This window comes from Ctenopharyngodon idella, chromosome 13 (assembly GCF_019924925.1).
Source record: "Ctenopharyngodon idella isolate HZGC_01 chromosome 13, HZGC01, whole genome shotgun sequence".
Taxonomy (NCBI): Eukaryota; Metazoa; Chordata; class Actinopteri; order Cypriniformes; family Xenocyprididae; genus Ctenopharyngodon; species Ctenopharyngodon idella.
In genome coordinates, this window is record NC_067232.1 from 29,761,469 (window position 1) to 29,780,208 (window position 18,740).

The 18,740-nt window shown below is 37.7% G+C and overlaps 1 protein-coding gene across 1 annotated transcript; it reads left to right on the plus strand.

Annotated features, from left to right (window-relative positions):
- Positions 1 to 1,505: 1,505 nt before the first annotated feature.
- On the plus strand, positions 1,506 to 4,204 carry foxg1d (forkhead box G1d). Its single transcript, XM_051916069.1, has one exon. The coding sequence runs from the start codon at positions 1,976 to 1,978 to the stop codon at positions 2,948 to 2,950; it is 975 nt and encodes a 324-aa protein (XP_051772029.1). The 5' UTR covers positions 1,506 to 1,975; the 3' UTR covers positions 2,951 to 4,204.
- The last annotated feature ends 14,536 nt before the right edge of the window (positions 4,205 to 18,740 follow it).

The following is an 18,740-nucleotide window of genomic DNA, read 5'->3' on the forward strand; positions in this document are numbered from 1 at the left end:
TTGAACAACTGATGATGAATAATGAATGTTTTGTGTAATTATGGTGTTTATATCATATCTATAAACTCACATTTCGGCCAGGAAAGTTCTGATGGCACTTTCTTTTTATCTTACCTAAAGCCTGCAATAGCGTGTTTATAAGCGCGTCCCTGCCTGTAACTGCTATAATTCTGCTGTTCCATGAGTGCCACCTACTGGCAACGAGTGAATTTGTTTTCAAGTGTTTTACAGAACTTGCTCGTCCACATCGAAGCATCTGAAACGCTGAAGTCATCTTACTGTGCATGCGTAAAACATAATGAAAGCTCACTGAAATGATACCGAGGGTCAGGCGTAATTTCAGAAATAGTCAGATAATAATAATATTTGAAGAGGCAGCAGGTGAATTCTTGTAGACTGCAGGGATGCAGACAGTAGTCAGAGTCAGTGACTAAAGCAACGGAACGCACACAGAACTAGGATATAAAACGTCCGTAAAATCAAACAGTAGAAATTTTGAACATTTAATGGTGTAATTTTATTTATTTACTACTCGTCCACTAGAGGGAGCAAAAACTTGTCAACTCTATGTGTGCAAAAGTGTTTTATGTGAAGACAGCCTTGAATATGTTACGTGGATTTGCGTTGAGATATTCTATGACACAGAATAAAGACAATGAAATTAATATCAGTAAGTAATCAAATAATTGTACAAAACAACAACAACAACAACATATTTTTAACATTATAAAATTGTTGTATTCATTGTAGGTCTAGCTCATGTCCTGGAGTGTCCAGTAGATGTCACTGTGCTCATGTTATATAACTCTTTCTCTTTCATCCCTGTGATTATTGCAGTAGCTGCAAGAGAAAGAGGCGTGTGAATATTGTGCTCGGGAATGAAACAGATCAAGTTAAACAGTTTTGATTTGATTGTATTGAGTGACTTCTCCATAAGATACTTCAGTTTCCAGTGACACCTTGTTTTGTCTGGTACTCAATCATAATCACTAGAACACTGAGAAGATGCACATAAAGATGCATGTGAACTTATTTTCAAGATTTTTCACTTCTTCCTCAGTCCTCACAGTGTGTTATATGACTTCAGTTCAAGCATCTGGACCTGCAGCTCTGGCAACACCATCTCTCTGCAGTGATTGGATAGATTTTGTTTTTCTTGAAGTAGCTTGAGCCAAATCCTTTCAAGGAAAGTCTGTTCATTCGGCAGCCATATTTGCTTCTGGGCAACTATTTCAGGCATGAAGACCAACTTCTAATTATTTTAAAATACCAAAATCAAATAAAAAACTGCTTGCCAAACTTCAGACGTTGGACTTTTCACAGGCTGTTTTTGCCTATATTTGGGAGGTATGCATATTCAAATCAGATGCATCTATTGACATTGGGGCGCTGGAACCAGAAGTTGATCACTGATAGATGTGCTTCCGAAGTGTGTGTGTGTGTGCGCGCGCGCGCGCGTTTTTGTGATTTATGAGGACACAAATTTGTATAATGACATGGGTATTACACTGGTATTACGATGTAAACATGAAATATGAGGACATTTCATGAGTCCTCGTATTTAAAATAGCTTTAAAAACATACTAAACAATGTTTTATTAAAAATGTAAAAATGCAGACAGTTTTCTGTGATGGGAAGGTTTAGTGTAGGGGAATAGAATATAAAGTTTGTACAGTAGGCTATAAAAATCTATGGAAAGTCCGGGCCATAAACCATGGAACATGTAGTTATTTGCATGGAGTGATGGTCGGTATTTACTTCCGTCTAGTGTAGAAACGCGTATCAGATCAGGATCAACTGGCTCTTAAAACCATCCAGTCCAGGCTCCTCCCCTTAGGAACATCCTTAATTAGCGAATTTCTGTTTCCAGTTCTGGCTCTTCTACACTCCAAGTGCTTTTTCTTACATAGGATGTCCTGACATCGCCTGACCTTTATTTTTAAACAAACTCACGCTGCGGTTTGATAAAGCGACATGGATCAGAAAGAATCAACGGCGCTGCAAAAACTGAGTTCATTCAGTATCAAAAGTCTACTGCTTCCATCTAAAAGTGAGAAACACGACACGACACTTCCAGAGAAGAACAAACCGCTGTCGGGCACCGACCCGAAACGATCTCCGGAGCCCACCGGGATGGAGTCCGACTCAGAGAAAGTCAAAGATGCAGAAGAACCCAACAAAACTGTGAAGCTCGACAAACCGCCGTTCAGCTACAACGCGCTGATTATGATGGCAATTAGACAAAGCCCGGAGAAGAGACTAACGCTTAACGGAATCTACGAATTCATCATGAAGAACTTTCCATTTTACCGGGAGCACAAGCAAGGGTGGCAGAATTCCATTCGACACAATTTGAGTCTCAATAAATGCTTTGTTAAAGTGCCGAGACATTACGACGACCCGGGGAAAGGCAACTACTGGATGTTGGACCCTTCGAGCGATGATGTTTTTATCGGCGGTACGACGGGCAAACTCCGGAGACGCTCGGCGACTTCTAGAGGAAAGCTGGCTATTAAGCGAGGACTTCGATTTTCCCCTTTGGGCTTGGGAATAAATGAAACGGCGAATAATCCCCTATACTGGCAAATATCGCCTCTATTATCTTTACACCATCCACATTACAACGGGACGTCGCACGGATTTCTGAATCAAGGTCATGGTTACAGTTCTTTCGTCCCTGGAATAGAGCATTTGGGCAGCCGGGATGCGACTCGACCCATTCTAGGGAGTTCTAGCGGTTACGGAATGAGTTCTTCTCCCGTCGGGTTATTGTCCGTCCCGTCAGGATACTTGCACCCACCGGGCCTTCAGCAAAACGCCTTCAGCTCTCAGCAGACATTACTTACCGACACCCTAAGGACATCTTTCTCATCGTTCTCACCTGCTGTTTCCAGTGGCTTACCAGGAGTTTTGTCCCATCAAGACAGAGTTTCCCCAGATTCATTTTAAACTGATGAGGAAGTGATTTCGCCGAATGCGATGAAATCACAATTATGGAAGCTTGTTTCCGCCACTGAATAAAAAAAGGTAATTGCGACTCTTTATTTGACAATTATGACTTTATTTCTTGCAATTGCGAGTTCAGCCATTTCGCAATTCGGACGCAGTTCCGAGTTGAAGCCTATATCTCAGAATTCTGACTTACTTTTCGCCATATTGTGTGACAAACTCGGAATTGCGAGAAAAAAAAAAAGTCGGAATTGTGAGATAAACCCATTTTCCGTTTCGGAAATAAGCTTCCATATAGACTAAATGCTTCCATATACAATTTTATGATCGAAATTTCATTTTTATGTGCTTCGAAAGCGCAAGCTTTCTTACCTTTTGGTGGAAAAATTGCCAAAGGTTAATGCGATTTAACTCCAGACTATTTATATAACGTTCGAAGTAAAGCTAATTTATGTTTTATTTCTTAAATGTATTTGATGTCATTGTATTCATCCATGATCCATTATTATGCAGTCCTACTGACATTATATATGTTGCGGGTCTCGACAGTGAACTCAACTGGAGTCTGTGAGAGACACTCACTAAGACTTTCATTCATCTTCATTTTCTCAGGTCTGATACAGTCTGCAGACACACACTATAATGAAATATGGGATGTATGATAATGTGGAGCTCACAGCGGCATGCATGTCAATCAGTGTTTAATCGACAAACAGTCCCATAGTGATGTTAGCACGTCTTTGACCCGTACTTTATTCTTCTTTTTCAAATAAATGAAACATTTGTAGATTAAGGAGAACCTCGGACCACTAGACTGCACTCACAGCTTGTTAAAATATTACATTTTAAATACAGGCCTAAACTTACACAATTTAAACATTAGTTGCAGGCTAGTCAAATGATTTTCGAGCTTACAAAAACAAATCTAATATTAGGCATACAATGTAATAAATAGACGAATACATTATAGGCTAAACAACACACAATACAATGTATTAACGAAACACTCACGGATAGGCTATTAATCCAGAGCTGAATTACTATGCAAACATGTAAAGCACTTTCTGGTGTTCGTTGGTGGTCTGAGGCTCGCGATAATTTACGAAAGTTTTAAGCGCTGTTTGTTTTTTGTAAACGGGCCGCAAATATAAAGTAAGACTAAAGCTCACGTGTGGAATCAGAATCAATCTGTTGTTGCTTTAAAATGTTTGCACTTTTTAAAAAAGAGATTCTTCATTATAGCACTGACAGAACAAAAACGCTTTTGTATTTACAAAAATGAAGAATTTGTACTAAATTAATAAACAATAAATGTTTGTTTTCGGGTTTTAACAGAATTCTTTACAGTGTCTCTATTTTCAAACTGAAAATGTATATTAGAACTTGTTTGTTTAATTTGCGAAAAACACATTGCGTTTTTTGGCTTATATGTGGTGTATCAACAATAAAACATTTGAAACCTTTAGCTGTAATATTTGTTTACTGCTACATAAATAAACACCTCAAAATCAAATATAATTTCTCATTTTAGGCAGTTAATTACATGGTCGGAAATCATTAAAAAATACCAAGTCCACACTATGATTCTTGTGATTGTGAGCAGTGAATATGACATATTGAGTGAGTTTTAGTCTTTTGTAGTCCTTTGTGTAGATCTGTTTCTATAACCACAGAATATATTACCAAACACTCAGTCATTTATTATTAATTACTAATATGTTTCTTAACGTGGCTGCATGAATTAAACAGCTCAACACAAGCCAGATCTCAGATGAGTAGGCCTACTACAATAATAAATGAGTAAAATCAATGACATTAGTTTGGTTTAAGAACACGCACTTAACGAGCTGTCTGTCGATAAACGGAAAATCAATGTTTTGATATTTCGTTTTGCAACCCAACTTAAAATGTAAAAAAAAAAAAAAAAAAAAAAAAAAAAAAAAAAAAAACTATTTTCATAGAAACGTTAGAATTGTTCTCGTTTTACAGACCGACGATATTAAACTAATCTTTAAGTAATTTTTCTGTGGAGCACAAAAGATGATATTTAAGATAAGTCTTAATGTGTGTGACTTACAGGTTTGGTTTGAAATGACGGCGAGTAAATGATGACAGTTTTATTTTGTTTTATTTGTTTTTAATTTTTTTTTTTTATTTATTTGTATTTCTCGCTGCTCCTTTGACTGTTTCAGAGCATCACAGAGACACGTGTGAGACAGTAAAGGACCTTTTATTTCAGGTATTTAAAAGTATAGTTGACAAACATAAATGGACTTCTGGAACAAAAATAGTCTGTGCAAAAAAATGAACACGAAATGAATTTCCGAAAAATATGAACATATTCGAACTATATGCCAAAATGGTGCAAAAAGGTTTCAATAAGGGATGTTTGTATGAGATCTTGGTATTAAAAATATAATTAGTTTACTATAAAAATAATTAAAGTCAAGGTCGGTGGGAAGAAGGCCTGTGATTTCAGTAGCGCGTGTTTGTGTTTTGCCTGGCAATCCGTAAAATATATTTCAGAATAATTTAAAATTTTAAATAAATGGTAATATAATGAATAAATGAATTGTTTGAAAATTTTAAGAAGCCAAAAAGAACGTTTTGTAGATACAATAAAAAATAATAAAAAATAGGCTATTTATTAAATTAAATAAGCCTAATAATCAATGAGCAGTTTTTTAATTAAGTAAAAAAGACGTAAAAAGAAACGGCTAATAATATATAATCATAATAACTAATCACCCAATTGTTAATTTCCTGTTTTATATTTCCATGATGACATTTACGACTCTAACAAACCCAAAATAGGAAAATGCATTGGGTTGCCTTTGGCCAAGTCTAGGTGCAACACATCATTGTTTAAAGGCAATAATTTATGTATAGGCCTAAATATTGATACTTTAATTAAAAAATTTCCCCGGCATTATCAGATTCGGGAGCGTCCGGCCCGGGGCCTTGTACAAGGGTTTTTCCAGAGACAACTGGACACATAAACTATATCATGCATTTTGATTTTCAAAACTAATGTAAAGTACAAATTACCCATCGTTTACTACAGTAACAGTTCAACTAGCAAAAGCATAGTAACAACAAATTTTTCCATTGTTTTACATTTTTAACTACTACCTATTTGAAAGACCCTGGTAATAAAAATGATCAATTTTCCCCAAAAACATGCTACTACATGTTTTTTGGGGAAATAAGGCTTAATAAATATATATACTGTAAATAGCGTTCTTCATCCTCCTCCTCTTCCTCCAGTGGCAGGCTGAAGTCTGTAGCAGGACAGTCACAAGTAGCTGCTCTATACCCTTAACTTGAAATGAATTTCCATCCATAGAGCAGATTATAGTCACTTTATGATCCACGTCATCGCGTGTAATAACATCATGATCCTGTCAGAGAGCACATGTACATAAAGTAGTCTGCAGAACTTCACACACTGGATGCGAAATGCCGCGTCTTTAAAATAAGAAAACATTTCAGAATCCTGGATTTAATGCGTGATTGTCCCACAGCCTTTAATGTGCATAAAGACTTCATCCTAGTCCTTAAGATTGTACATTTTAATATTAGAAACAGTGCTAATAGTAGAAGTTAGATACCAAATATATTATATATTCTTTTAAACTTAATTTATGATTCTGGATAATCTGGATTTTTTTTTTTTTTTAATACAGATCACTGTTCTCCGACGGTTCTGAAAACAAAACATCAGACAACTAAACAAAATAACATGTAATTTATTTGAGGTTCTGCCAAAATGTTCTATTTAATGTTAGAAGTGAGTCTATTTATAAATGTCTAAAATGTTATAAATTAATCTATTAAAAATATTTATTATTTTAAATGAATTCCTTATGTTAAAAATCGTTTGAAATTACTGAATGAAGACTTGTTTCGTCCAGTTTTTGAACGAATCTCTGTCAAATACATTTTAACAGTCACTGGTCGCCACCTACTGGCCTAACAATATAATACAATATTTATTTGAAGCGAAACATTAGTTTCAAAGGCCATTTACTCATTTTGATCGCTGCCGCAACATAAGTGTTTATATCTGGCCAGGGTCTGCTAAAATTTGGTAGACGTGCTTAATCGTTGCTTGGTGGTTCTTTCCTTTTTACACTGGGGTTCGATAGATATGCATAACATAGTGATTGCTCTCAGGATATGAGGAGACTGACTCTCAACCAGTACTGTCCATCTTATTTTTCATGTAAGTGTGAGCGCCGCCATTTGTAAATTTAATGTGTCTGGATTACGGTGTCATTTGCTTCCAGTTATTTTTAGCTGTACAACAGCTCGTTATGCTGCTTGATATTGCAAACTGGCATTTCTTAGTATATATTATTTTAATGTATTGCCTTAAGCGCAAACAGTTTTTCCTATAGCGGCTAATAAATCGGAAGTCTCTCACATTCACAGAAAACAACTTACTTCTGCGTTGAAAAATAAGGTGGATAACAAAAAAATGTTTCTGTAGAGAATCACCTCTATTGCGGGCAGAGACCTATAGCGGAGATCTCAGTCGTGCTCGTGCACTCACTCTTCCCAGGAGCGTTGCGCGTGCAAAACCATGGAGGGTTTTTTTTTTTTTTTTTTGGACAATTGAGAAGGCATGATTCTCATGATTTCATTCACCAAGACTGTCCTCTCAGACACCCCCCAAACACTTTCTCATACGCGAATCTCGTGACCTATTTTGATCTCAAAAAGGTTAATTTTTACCGAAAGGTGAGAAGTTTGCATCTATGAAAAAAGAATAGCAGAGTTCACGTCACAACTATAACGATAACTGCACCGAGAAACGATATCTTGCAATCACTTTCTGAAAGATTTTTCCAGCTGATGAACTATAAAAACATCGACAGCCAATCAGAATCCATCCTGTTTTAAAGAGCTCAAGCGTTTAAAGCGACAGGCTACAAAATTGAATCTCTTCAGAAAATTGTCTGCTGGTGTGAACGCTAATATAGTTATTGTTATCTTTATAGTTATCGTTTTGGGTGTGAACGGGCCTTAAGAACGATAAAGATAACTAAAAATATCAGTGTACAATAACTATATTAGTGTCCACACCAGCGGACGATATTGTTCTGTTTATTATAAGTGTGCTGCAATTTTGTCATCTGTTGCTTTAAATGCTCGAGCTCTTTAAAGCAGGATGTATTCTGATTGGCTGTCAATGTTTATATCCTTCATCAGCTGGAAAAATTGTTCTGAAAGTGATTGCAAGTGTTTCTGTGCCATTATTGTTATATGCTTATTGTGTGATTCGTTTCCTTTGAGGAGGCAAGGGAGGCAGTGTCTCCTCAAAAAACTAGATGAGGATATTACTAAAATATAACAACGCGAATATTACAAAATGTGACATTATAAAGTCTTAAAGGATTAGTTCACTTTCAAATGAAAATGACCCGTAGCTTTACTCGCCCTCAAGCCATTCTAGGTGTATATGACTCTCTTATTTCTGATGAACACAATCTGATATATATTAATAAATATCCTGACGCATCCAAGCTTTATAATGGCAGTGATCAATAAGTATGAGCTGAAGAAAGTGTTTCCATCCACATCCATCATCATAAACGTACTCCACGCGGCTCCAGGGGGTTAATAAAGGCCTTCTGAAGTGAAGTGATGCGTCTGTGTAAAAAATATATCCATATTTAACAAGTTATAAAGTAAAATATCTAGCTTCCACCAGACCACCTTCCGTATTCAAGTTACAAAGAAAGCGTAACTGATGTGACAAGCTTGATGACTGCTGAAAATAAGTTGACTATTAAAAAGAAAAGCTGAACTTAGTTCACAAATCATATATATTGTTTAAATTGTTACTGCCTTTAGTTATTATTTTGGAATAAATGTTAAAATGCACAAAAACACTAACTTGATGAGATGAATATTACATAGTGTAAAAATACAAAATAGATTTGGTGTCTCTTTTTTATGTAATGTTTATTTAACCAGGAAAATGAAGTATAACATACCGGGACATAAATTTACATTTGATATATACAGTATATATAAAAAAATTGCTTCCTCATTTTAAAGCACCACCGCACCCCGGCTGTGAACTCTGCTGTTATTTAGGTCTATATTTAGGAGGATTTTTAGAACCATCATTACAGTTCCTGTCATTGGTGTGAATGGGCCAGTGTCTCGAAATGAAGATGCTTGGCAGCAGGCGTATCTTTAGTAGATTTTTCTGGAAAGAAACACAACTAAGACTAAACAGACCGTGGCAGGCCTGCTCCATCTGTTTCAGTGTAATCTTCTCCAGGATCAACAGAGGACATTTTGATCTATGGTTCTCCATCTAAAGGCACTAACCTCATTCCATTGCACAGGTTTTATTTATTCTGTTCGCTCTCTTCAGACCGTTCAGTGGTGAATTTTTGGGAAACGCTGTAACAGCTGACCTTGTCAGAAGAGTGGAAGGGTGCAGTCAGTGGAAACAGTGCGCATGCGCAGGAGCATCTGCAACATTTCGTGACAACACTAATAACCTGCATGGATCACTGGCTCTAGAAGTCACTTCTAATTATGGTTATCTTCTCCTGGCTCTGAGTTCATCAGCTCTTCTGGGGTGCCGTACAACGACATAACTCGCTGCTTCACTACCATACAGTATACGATATCGTTGAAAAAATTAGCCGGTCACGACTGTTTCCTGAAACCGTATTGTCGCAAATTTTTTCATGCAGGTGGTGGATGAATTGGTTTGAGATCGAATTAATGCTAGATTGTTTTTACTGTCAATCACGGACATGGCATCTGAGGACTAATTTTCATTTTTCTCAGTTATTTTCCAGATTTAATCATACATTAGTAGCTACTAGAGCACGCACATGCGCACTCTTCAAAAACGGCGCTTTAAATCTCATGACAGGCTAAAAGATGTACGTAAATGACATTTGTATTCGAAATAAAAGTTATAGATTGTACTGAATGTCAGCTTGCTTATTTTGCTTAAGGAGTTATTAAGTCCACGTGTCATGCAATAATTATACTAAAAATGAATTTTGAAGCTACAGTGTGAAAATCACATGGCTGAAAATATAATGCAAAGATAAATAATCATAAACAAAAAAGTGCTTGCTTCAATGGATATGATTTGTTACGACTGATGATTTCTAACAAACAGAAATTCCATTATCAAATAATATTTCGAATGTATAATAACGCTGCTCATTTGACTAATAAAATACTAAAATTAGCATTTGTGCAGAAGTCATGTATATTATCATTATTTCAGGCAGTTAGGGCAAAATTCTTTTTTTTCCCCCAAAAAAACACATTTTGGTCTGAAATGTGCTGACAAAACTCAGAAATGTAAAACCATGTCTCATAAAAAGAGATGTTCTTATATGACCATTTGTTAGAATTAATGTTACACATTAGAAATATAATCAACAAAATATTGCAGTCTGAAATTTGTTCTATTTCATTTGTACAAAGAAAGGTTTACTTTACAATGTCAAAAACATGCTGAATAAATGTTAAAATAATACAAGATTGTGCTTTTAGCTTTTCTCTGAATGTGTAAGGAGCACAAAAATGAAATATGCATTCAGGCTATTATAATGTGACAATTATTATAAATATTTATAAATGACAACCTAGTATTTAAAATATGTAATTTGTGGTGTTGCAAAATCAGTCTATCAAAGATTTAAATAATAATAGTTATGTAATAAATTAAATTAAGTTAAATTCACTTTTTTGTCACAGACACAAATGCACAATGAAAAACTCAACAATACAGTTCAGTATATCCACACTGATACACTTCAACACAGATCACACACAATATATACATGGCAATACAATATGACCATTAACAACGGTGAAAAATTGAGCCAATAAACATTAATACAGTGTGTTTATGTGATTGTGGTTTTTAATATTCTAAGTTTGTGCTTTAATAAATGCATTAATACAAGCAATGAAAACAGCCTGTCTTGAGTCTTTTAAAGAAAAGGTTCTATAAGGAGAAATGTCTTAAATCATTGCATAATACTTTTTATGTTTAATGCGTTTTCTAGTGATAGTATGTTTACGAGCTGCTTAATTCATAATACTGAATTAAAACTAAATACATAAAATGATGATCCCGTGATGGGAACCGCTAAAAGGTTCAATATGAAGCGCCTGATGGGGGATTTCTGTCAAATAAACTTGTAAGACAGCTTCACTGTTGTGAATAAGAGCACAACGGAAATAGTGACCGATGCTCTTGTGTGCCAGTGTTGTATGCTTTTACACATCTGAAGGCAGTAATAGTGCTTATCGCCTTCTCACTTATACCTCCAGACGACACGTGACAGAGAACTGAAACTTCTTCAGAGTTGCCGCGCGAATCTCTCGTGGCTCATCTGCTCAGTCAGTTCACAGAATTAAAGTTTTGTAAATGTTCTCATTGGTAATGCACTGACTCTACTGAAGCTCTCGCGCACAAAACACCTTTTGCTCCAGTAGTGAAGCGCGCGCCTGATGCGTGTCTCTGGTGTGCCTGATGAATCGTGAAGTGATCAGGGTAACGACAGCACTGTGTTTTCAACCTTTGCCTCCTGCCCGAGCGCCAGTCAAGAGGTTAAGCAAACAGCGGTGTTCTGTGACAGTAATCTGGTAATGTTGCCGTTACTCGCGCGTCATTCAAGGTTTGTGTCCATCCATCACTGCAGCAAACAGAATGGACAGTGATATTGTGGAGCTGTATTAACCCTGTCCCGAACATAATCTATGAAAGCTGCTAAAACAGTCCATGATCACTTGACCAGCTTTACAGTAAAAAAGGCTTATTTTATAATTGTATTTTTAAAGTCACTATGAAGTCATAATCGATCATTCTTATGCAATATTGCAGTGTTTATTCTAAATGATTTATCGGTGCACATCATTAATTAAATTAATTTATCTCATAATGAATCAGAATATCTTCTCCTCCCTCTTGCAGCATCTCTTCTCTGATGATGAGGGCGGGGCAACCTGTCACTCACATGAGATCCACCAATAGCAAACCACAACCATCCAATCAATTCCCCACAGACAAAATCAAGCCCCGCCCTACATTTGTTCCAGAAGTGTTTCACTAGTATGTGGTCCATTCTACAGAACTGGTTCAAAGTCAGAATTGGAAACGTCTCGGAAAAAAAAAAAAAAAAGTCTTTTCCCACAAATTTTATGTATGCAAATTGTATAATCTCCAAGGAACATTTCTAGTAATTGTGCAGTTAATTCTCATATTGTATTTCAGAAAGTTTTGGAATATTTTCCCCCTCCTCAAATTTGTCACTACCGAAACACAATAATAAATAATTTAATAAGAAGGGTTACATTGACCTATTAAGATTTTGTTTACATCTACCTTATAAATATATTTTTTGCTATTTTCTAAAAAAGTTTTCACAGGTAAATCAATAACAATTATAATTTTAACAATATTTCAAGTGTAATTTATGAGATTTGTTGTATTTTGAATCCAATCTTTCTTTGTAAAAGTCATGAAGTTTATCAAACTGATTTCACAGTGAAGGATTCATTAGTTTGAATATACATTGAACCAAACACTATAATAACATCTTAGTTGATCATTCAATATACTTTATTTCTGACAAAACATCCATGTTTCGGTAGCGACAGTAATGTGTTGGTAGTGACCACATCACATTACAGGATTTTAACTCACATACTAAAACACTAATGATTTGATTAAAAAAACATGCTAAAATTCTATTGATTTTCATAACTACTAAATTTTGTTTACTTTTGTCACTACCAAAATACTTTCGAGCCTCAAAGATGCTAATCAGCACATGGTTAGCACAGTTCTGAACAGTTGTACACACATAAAAACTACATTTTATGGAATAAAAGTTTGCTTAATTGCAGAAAAATGTGTTTGATAGTGACGTTCCTTCAAGTTCCACACAGATTTTCAGACGTTTGAACACATTTAACTCAAAATGATGGACTCTATCTACTGTGAAAGAGAGGCTATGAGAGGGAGGGACACAGGAATATTTCCTGATCAGAAATGTAGAAGTGTGTTAAAATCAGTCTCAGACAATGACTCAAACACACACTGTTTCGGTAGTGACATGAAAATGAGGGACACATTTTTTTACATATAAAATAAAATATTTTTTAACCACTTTTTAAAAAAATCCTTTATCCATCTTTAGAAAAATATATATTTTTAAAAACACAATGGAAAAAATTGCAAAAATTATTTCAATATCATTTTCATGAGTTGCAGTTTAGGGGGTAGGGTTCGGGACAGACACCTCCCAATTGAAAATACCCAATAAATGATAATTTTATATATATTAATCTTACTGATATTTTAAATATTATTGTGGGATTCAATAGATAATAGAAGGATCTTAGTAAACATCTCAAATTTGAATACTTAAATGCTTTTTTAATGTGTTTTTTGGTAGCAGGACAGCAGTTTACACCAATTCTGTAGGATGGCCCATATATGTCACAGTAGAGAAGAAAAGAACAACTTTAGACAATATGATAATTCATACCGGAGAGAAACACATTGAATGTGTTAAACAAACTGCTGCTGAAGCCTTTCATTTGATTGGAGAATTATTTGGTTTTATAGACAGAGAATCATTTCAGAAACCTAAAAAACTATTTTTACAGCATACCAATTATTATAGAGCACTAAATCACCATCCATCTGTTCTAAATCTCAAAACATGCATTATTTCACCAGCATTAGGCCACAATATAAATATTGATTAGTGCAGGTTCATGTTAGCTTTACGTATTTACAATCATCAGTGATGACATGAGAACATGATATCATTCCCCAATTCACCACAAAAGCTGACTTTATTCTCTGTTTGGTAATAGTTTGTGCGTTTTCCTTTTTAAGATGGATATTATAGGCCTATACATTAACAGTATAATCTCTACAACTGCTGTAAAATAATTTGTACTGTGAAAAGTGCTATACAAATAGAATTGATGACTTAAATGGCCCTTAAAAACCAGATAAGGCAAACCACAACCATAAAACAACAGCTGAATTTTATCTTTGCATGTCACGCCCTGCTGGAAAGCAGTACTACCTGCAGCTTATGGCAGTTTACCCAGCAGTCAGTGCGTCTGACAGACGTACACCTGCAGATGGCGGGAACATTTAATCCTCAGGGACAGATGAGAGAGATGAAGAGAAACATTAAACCTGTCAGTTTCAGGAAGTCAGTGGGTGAAGATTACATACATGAACAAAAGAACGATCCCTAATGTATGCAGATCTTCCACTGAAGAGCCGGTCATTCAGCACTGCTAGCTTCAGACCATCACATGAGCCGAGGGTTTGATCATCTCTCTCATGATATTACCTCGTCCTGCACTGTGATGGTCCGCTTGTGAAAGATAATTCTCCAGTCTCGCTGCTTTAGTATGTTAAGTGGGAGAGCACAGGTCACATGATCTCCCATTATCATTCCTGTAAGCTTTTCCATCTGTCAGACCAGCAGCATCCAGATTCACCTCATCCCTGCCGACTGACATCAACTACACATTTTACTTCAATGAAGCACTTTCACATTATCAGGAGAAAGACATCATTTCTGCTTGGTTTGTAAGAATGCACAAAAAGCCAAAAACTCACAGGAAACAGACTTGAGTCTCGACTGGGGCTCATGAACACGTCTGTTTTCCAGTCTGAGAATATATAAAAAACAACTGCAGTGTTTCTGCTATGGAATAAAGTAAAATAAATCAAGTAATTGCTACTTTCCATCTCACAATTCTTTTTTTTTTTTTGCAATTACAATTTTATATCTCTCAATTTTGAGTTTATATCTTACATTTCTGAGAAAAAAAGTCAGAATTGTGAGTTAAAAAGTCACAATTACCTTTTTTTTTTCCATGGCGGAAACAAGTTTCCATAGAAAATAACTCTGAAGATGACGTGTAGTGTGTGTTTAACGCGTCTGCACAGGAACAGTGTCAGGTGACTGAATCAGGTTTGTGCTCGTTTCTCTCTTCTGTGATATTAACACTTGCTCAGTGCAAAAAATCTCTGCCAATCAGAAACAGAGATGCCGAATTCTGATTGGCTAGTTGAAGGACCAATCAGATGGCTTGTCTGATCAGAAGGAGGTCAATGAAGGTTTTCCATCATTCAGGTCAGTTTGATATACAGTATGAGTGAATCCAGACAAAACCAGGACAAACACCTTGACAGTGTGAGGAGATTCTGTAAACTGAAACAGACTCAAGATGAACAATGATACTGAGACCAGCTGCTTCTATTCTAGACCGGTTCCCTTCATGTGCTTCTCTGCTTGTAAAATTAATATAAAAGGGAATATGATCTCAGTGCAGATCAGATTATAAACAGGAGCCAGATGCTCGATTATGATTTCTGCTTATCCAGTCTGAAGACCCAGACATCAGCACACACACACACACACACACACACACACACACACACACACACACACACACAGCATTCCTTGCCTCCTGAGGTACTACAGAAAAATCCCTTTAAAGAGTGAAAGAGAAGAAAGACTGAAGACGGATGAAGGAGGAGGAGTCTCACTAAATGAGCTAATGGTGTGGAAGCACAACTCTGTCATGAAGTGTGAGTCTCATGAAGCCTCTGAAGTGGAAGAAGGGAGCACTGCACCTCACGCTCGTGAAGCACTAAAGCAGGCTGGGTAACTGCGAGCTGAGCATTAGTACAGAAATAAGAAATAAATCTCTACAGCTTCGTGCTCTGTGTTCTTCAATCTTTGTAATCAGTGTAACAGATTTGACCTCGTGTGACCTTTGAGTGAATGTGTCAGGCTGTTTTAGGATCAAACCCGTCACACTCCCAAATACAAAAGAGTCCTGAAAATAACAATGCTGTGGTCTAATTGATGACACACACACACACACACACACACACACACACACACACACACACACACACACTCCAGCAAAACAGCTTCAGTTCAAAACTGTTTATGCAGTTTAGTGCGTAGTAATATTTGGAGCTTGTCATCAAGCTTCATGCTTAAATAAAACTCATGCATGTGATAAACGCTCTGTTTGACTGGGAATGTGTAGGTCACTAAAACTCATAAACTTGATTCACGAGTTCACACTTACATATAATTAAATAGAGTAAAGGTTATGTGTATTTGGCATGCTGTCTGAGGGGAGGGCTCCAGAATGTGGCCCGGACTCAGAGCACTCCCCCCATCCCAGGTTGGGATAGGAATAGTTAGAAGTGAGGAGATGGGGTGGTGGAGGGATGCTGGAAAACTGTCATGGAACAGAGGTAAGTCTGCTGTATATATACCTCTTGTCTCGTTAATTGAGTTAATTATCTGAACGTGCTCCTCCCAAACTTTGTTAATAAAACATCATTTCATGAGTTCACACTTACATATGATTAAATAGAGTAAAGGTTATGCGTATTCCGTGCTTGGAATTTGGACTGAACCAGAGTACTCCCCCAAAAAGCAAATGAGCAAAGTTCAGCTGCCAGACGGATTGACTATAAGACCCCCCAAAATGAACACCAAAATTTGGTGGCCTAGCTTTTTGGGAAGAAGCCTAGTCATTTGACTGGGAGGGCCCATGGGAACCTCGGAGGATTCGGACAGGCCCTACTGGCTGATGAACGAGGATCAGCGTGATTTGAAACGCTCGATCGGGAGGGCCTGCACTGTCTCCGACAGGAGCAGCTCACAGCGCTGGGTGGAAGGGCCCCACCGTCCGACGAACGAGGAGCAGTGTGATTTGGAAGGCCTAATCAGGAGGACTTAGGGTGCGTCTTGATGGGAGCAACTCACAAAGTTGGATGGGTGAGTCCTACTGGCCGATGAACGGGGTAAACGAGTCTCAAATTGCCTTTTTGGGAAGGCCCACGTAGCCTCTGTCGGACAAGTGGACCTTACTGGCTGATGACGAGGTGCAGCGTGATTCGAACCGCCCGAGTGGGAGGGCCACACTGCCTCCAATGGGAGCAGCTCACGGCATCAGGTGAGTGGGCCCTACTGGCTGATGGCGGGGTGAACAAAATTTAAGCACCCTGCCGGGAAAGCTCTCGCAGCATCTGACGGGAATTCATTACTCGTGGCATCGGATGGGTAAGCCTTGCCGGCAGTCAGACAGAGAAAGGCAAGGTTGCTTGAGCGGGAGGGTCTCGCAGCATTCAACGGGAGTTCAAGACTCACGGCGTCAGACGGGTAAGCCTCGCCAGATGGAGAAAGGCATGGTTGCTCGACTGGGGGGGCTCTCGCAGATTCCGGCAGGAATTCAATACTCACGGCATCGGATGGGTTAGCCCGTCACTCGACCTGTAGGGCTCCTGCAGCATCCGACGGGAGTTCAATACTCTGCTTGCTGTCGACAGAGGATAGAAACCCACGTTTTTTTTTTCGATGTGGAACAGATTGGTCCTGATGTAGCTTTTGAAAGAGTCTGAAGACCATCACCCGAGAGCCTCGATCTGCTGCTGGGAGAGGCCTTTTTGGGCTGCTATGGTTTCTGTCCCGTTGTGAAAAGAGTGACTGGAGAATTTTTTCTTTTTTTTTCAATTCCCCCCATGTAACTTGCTGATTAACTACCATTGTATGACGTATCGTTGGAGAAACTAACCAACTAGTCAACTGTTTCCTGAAGCCGCAGTAACATGTTCACACCTCTGTAGTTCCTCTCAGGACTCTGTAGTTTCAACCACGTAAGTTTGTGATGCTGTTTGCGAATGTTCGTTGGAAATATGGTTTCGGGAAACACTATGTATCGACAGAATTTGTGACCATAGTTGCCTAGCGATGCTTTCAGGAAACACACCCCAGGACAGTGGGTCTCCAGGAGCAGTTCTGAAGACCTAGCATCTATATACCAAATTATGCAACCTCCAAAAGTCAGTATTTTGTAGAGAATCCTTTATGCTTTTTAATCGCCATAAACATTGCCAGTAAGTGCTGAAAAGCTTCTGACACTCTCTACTGGAATCTGAGCAGAAGCTTCCAGTGGATATCTTTGGTTTCCGTAATGTCACTGTTTTCTTCAAGTCCCACCAAGGATTTTCAGTGGGACTTGAGCCCAGAACCAAACTTTGGTAGATAGTTGGGATCATTGTCTTACTGGAAAGTCTAATGATCATCAAGCCTCAATTGACACAATAAAGGCATTACAAACTTATCTAAAATGGCCTGATACTTCAAAGAATTGGTCACATGGTCAAGATTTTCACTTCCTGCAGCAGCAAATCACACCCAACACAAGACTGGTCCAGCTCCGTATTTTACCATGGGGATGGTTTTCTGACAAGCTGCCAGCTGTCTCAGAACATGACATCCGAGTGACATTTCCAAAAGTATTTTGTATTAAAAGATGACTGAATATACAGGCCATTCGTCCAGAGTGTTTCCTGTGGCCTGAGACACTGGGATCAGCTTTGGCATTCCCCGTGCCCAGTCCTGTTCCTGGAGACCTACCTTCCTGAAAGTTCAGCTCCAACCCTGATCAAACACAACTGAAGCAGCTAATTCAAATCTTCAGGAGCACTGATGATTACAGACAGGTGTGTTTGATCAGGGTTGGATCCGAACTCTGCAGGATCTCCAGGAACAGAATTGGGCACCCCTGCTGTAGAGGTTTGGAGAATGGATGGATGGATATGCCACTTTAAGTTAACAATGCACTATTCTTAATTATGGTGATAAACATGTTAATTGAGCAATGCCATATTGTGAGCTAAAAGAAAGCTTGTATGCACAATAAATCCAAACATTCATGCTTATGT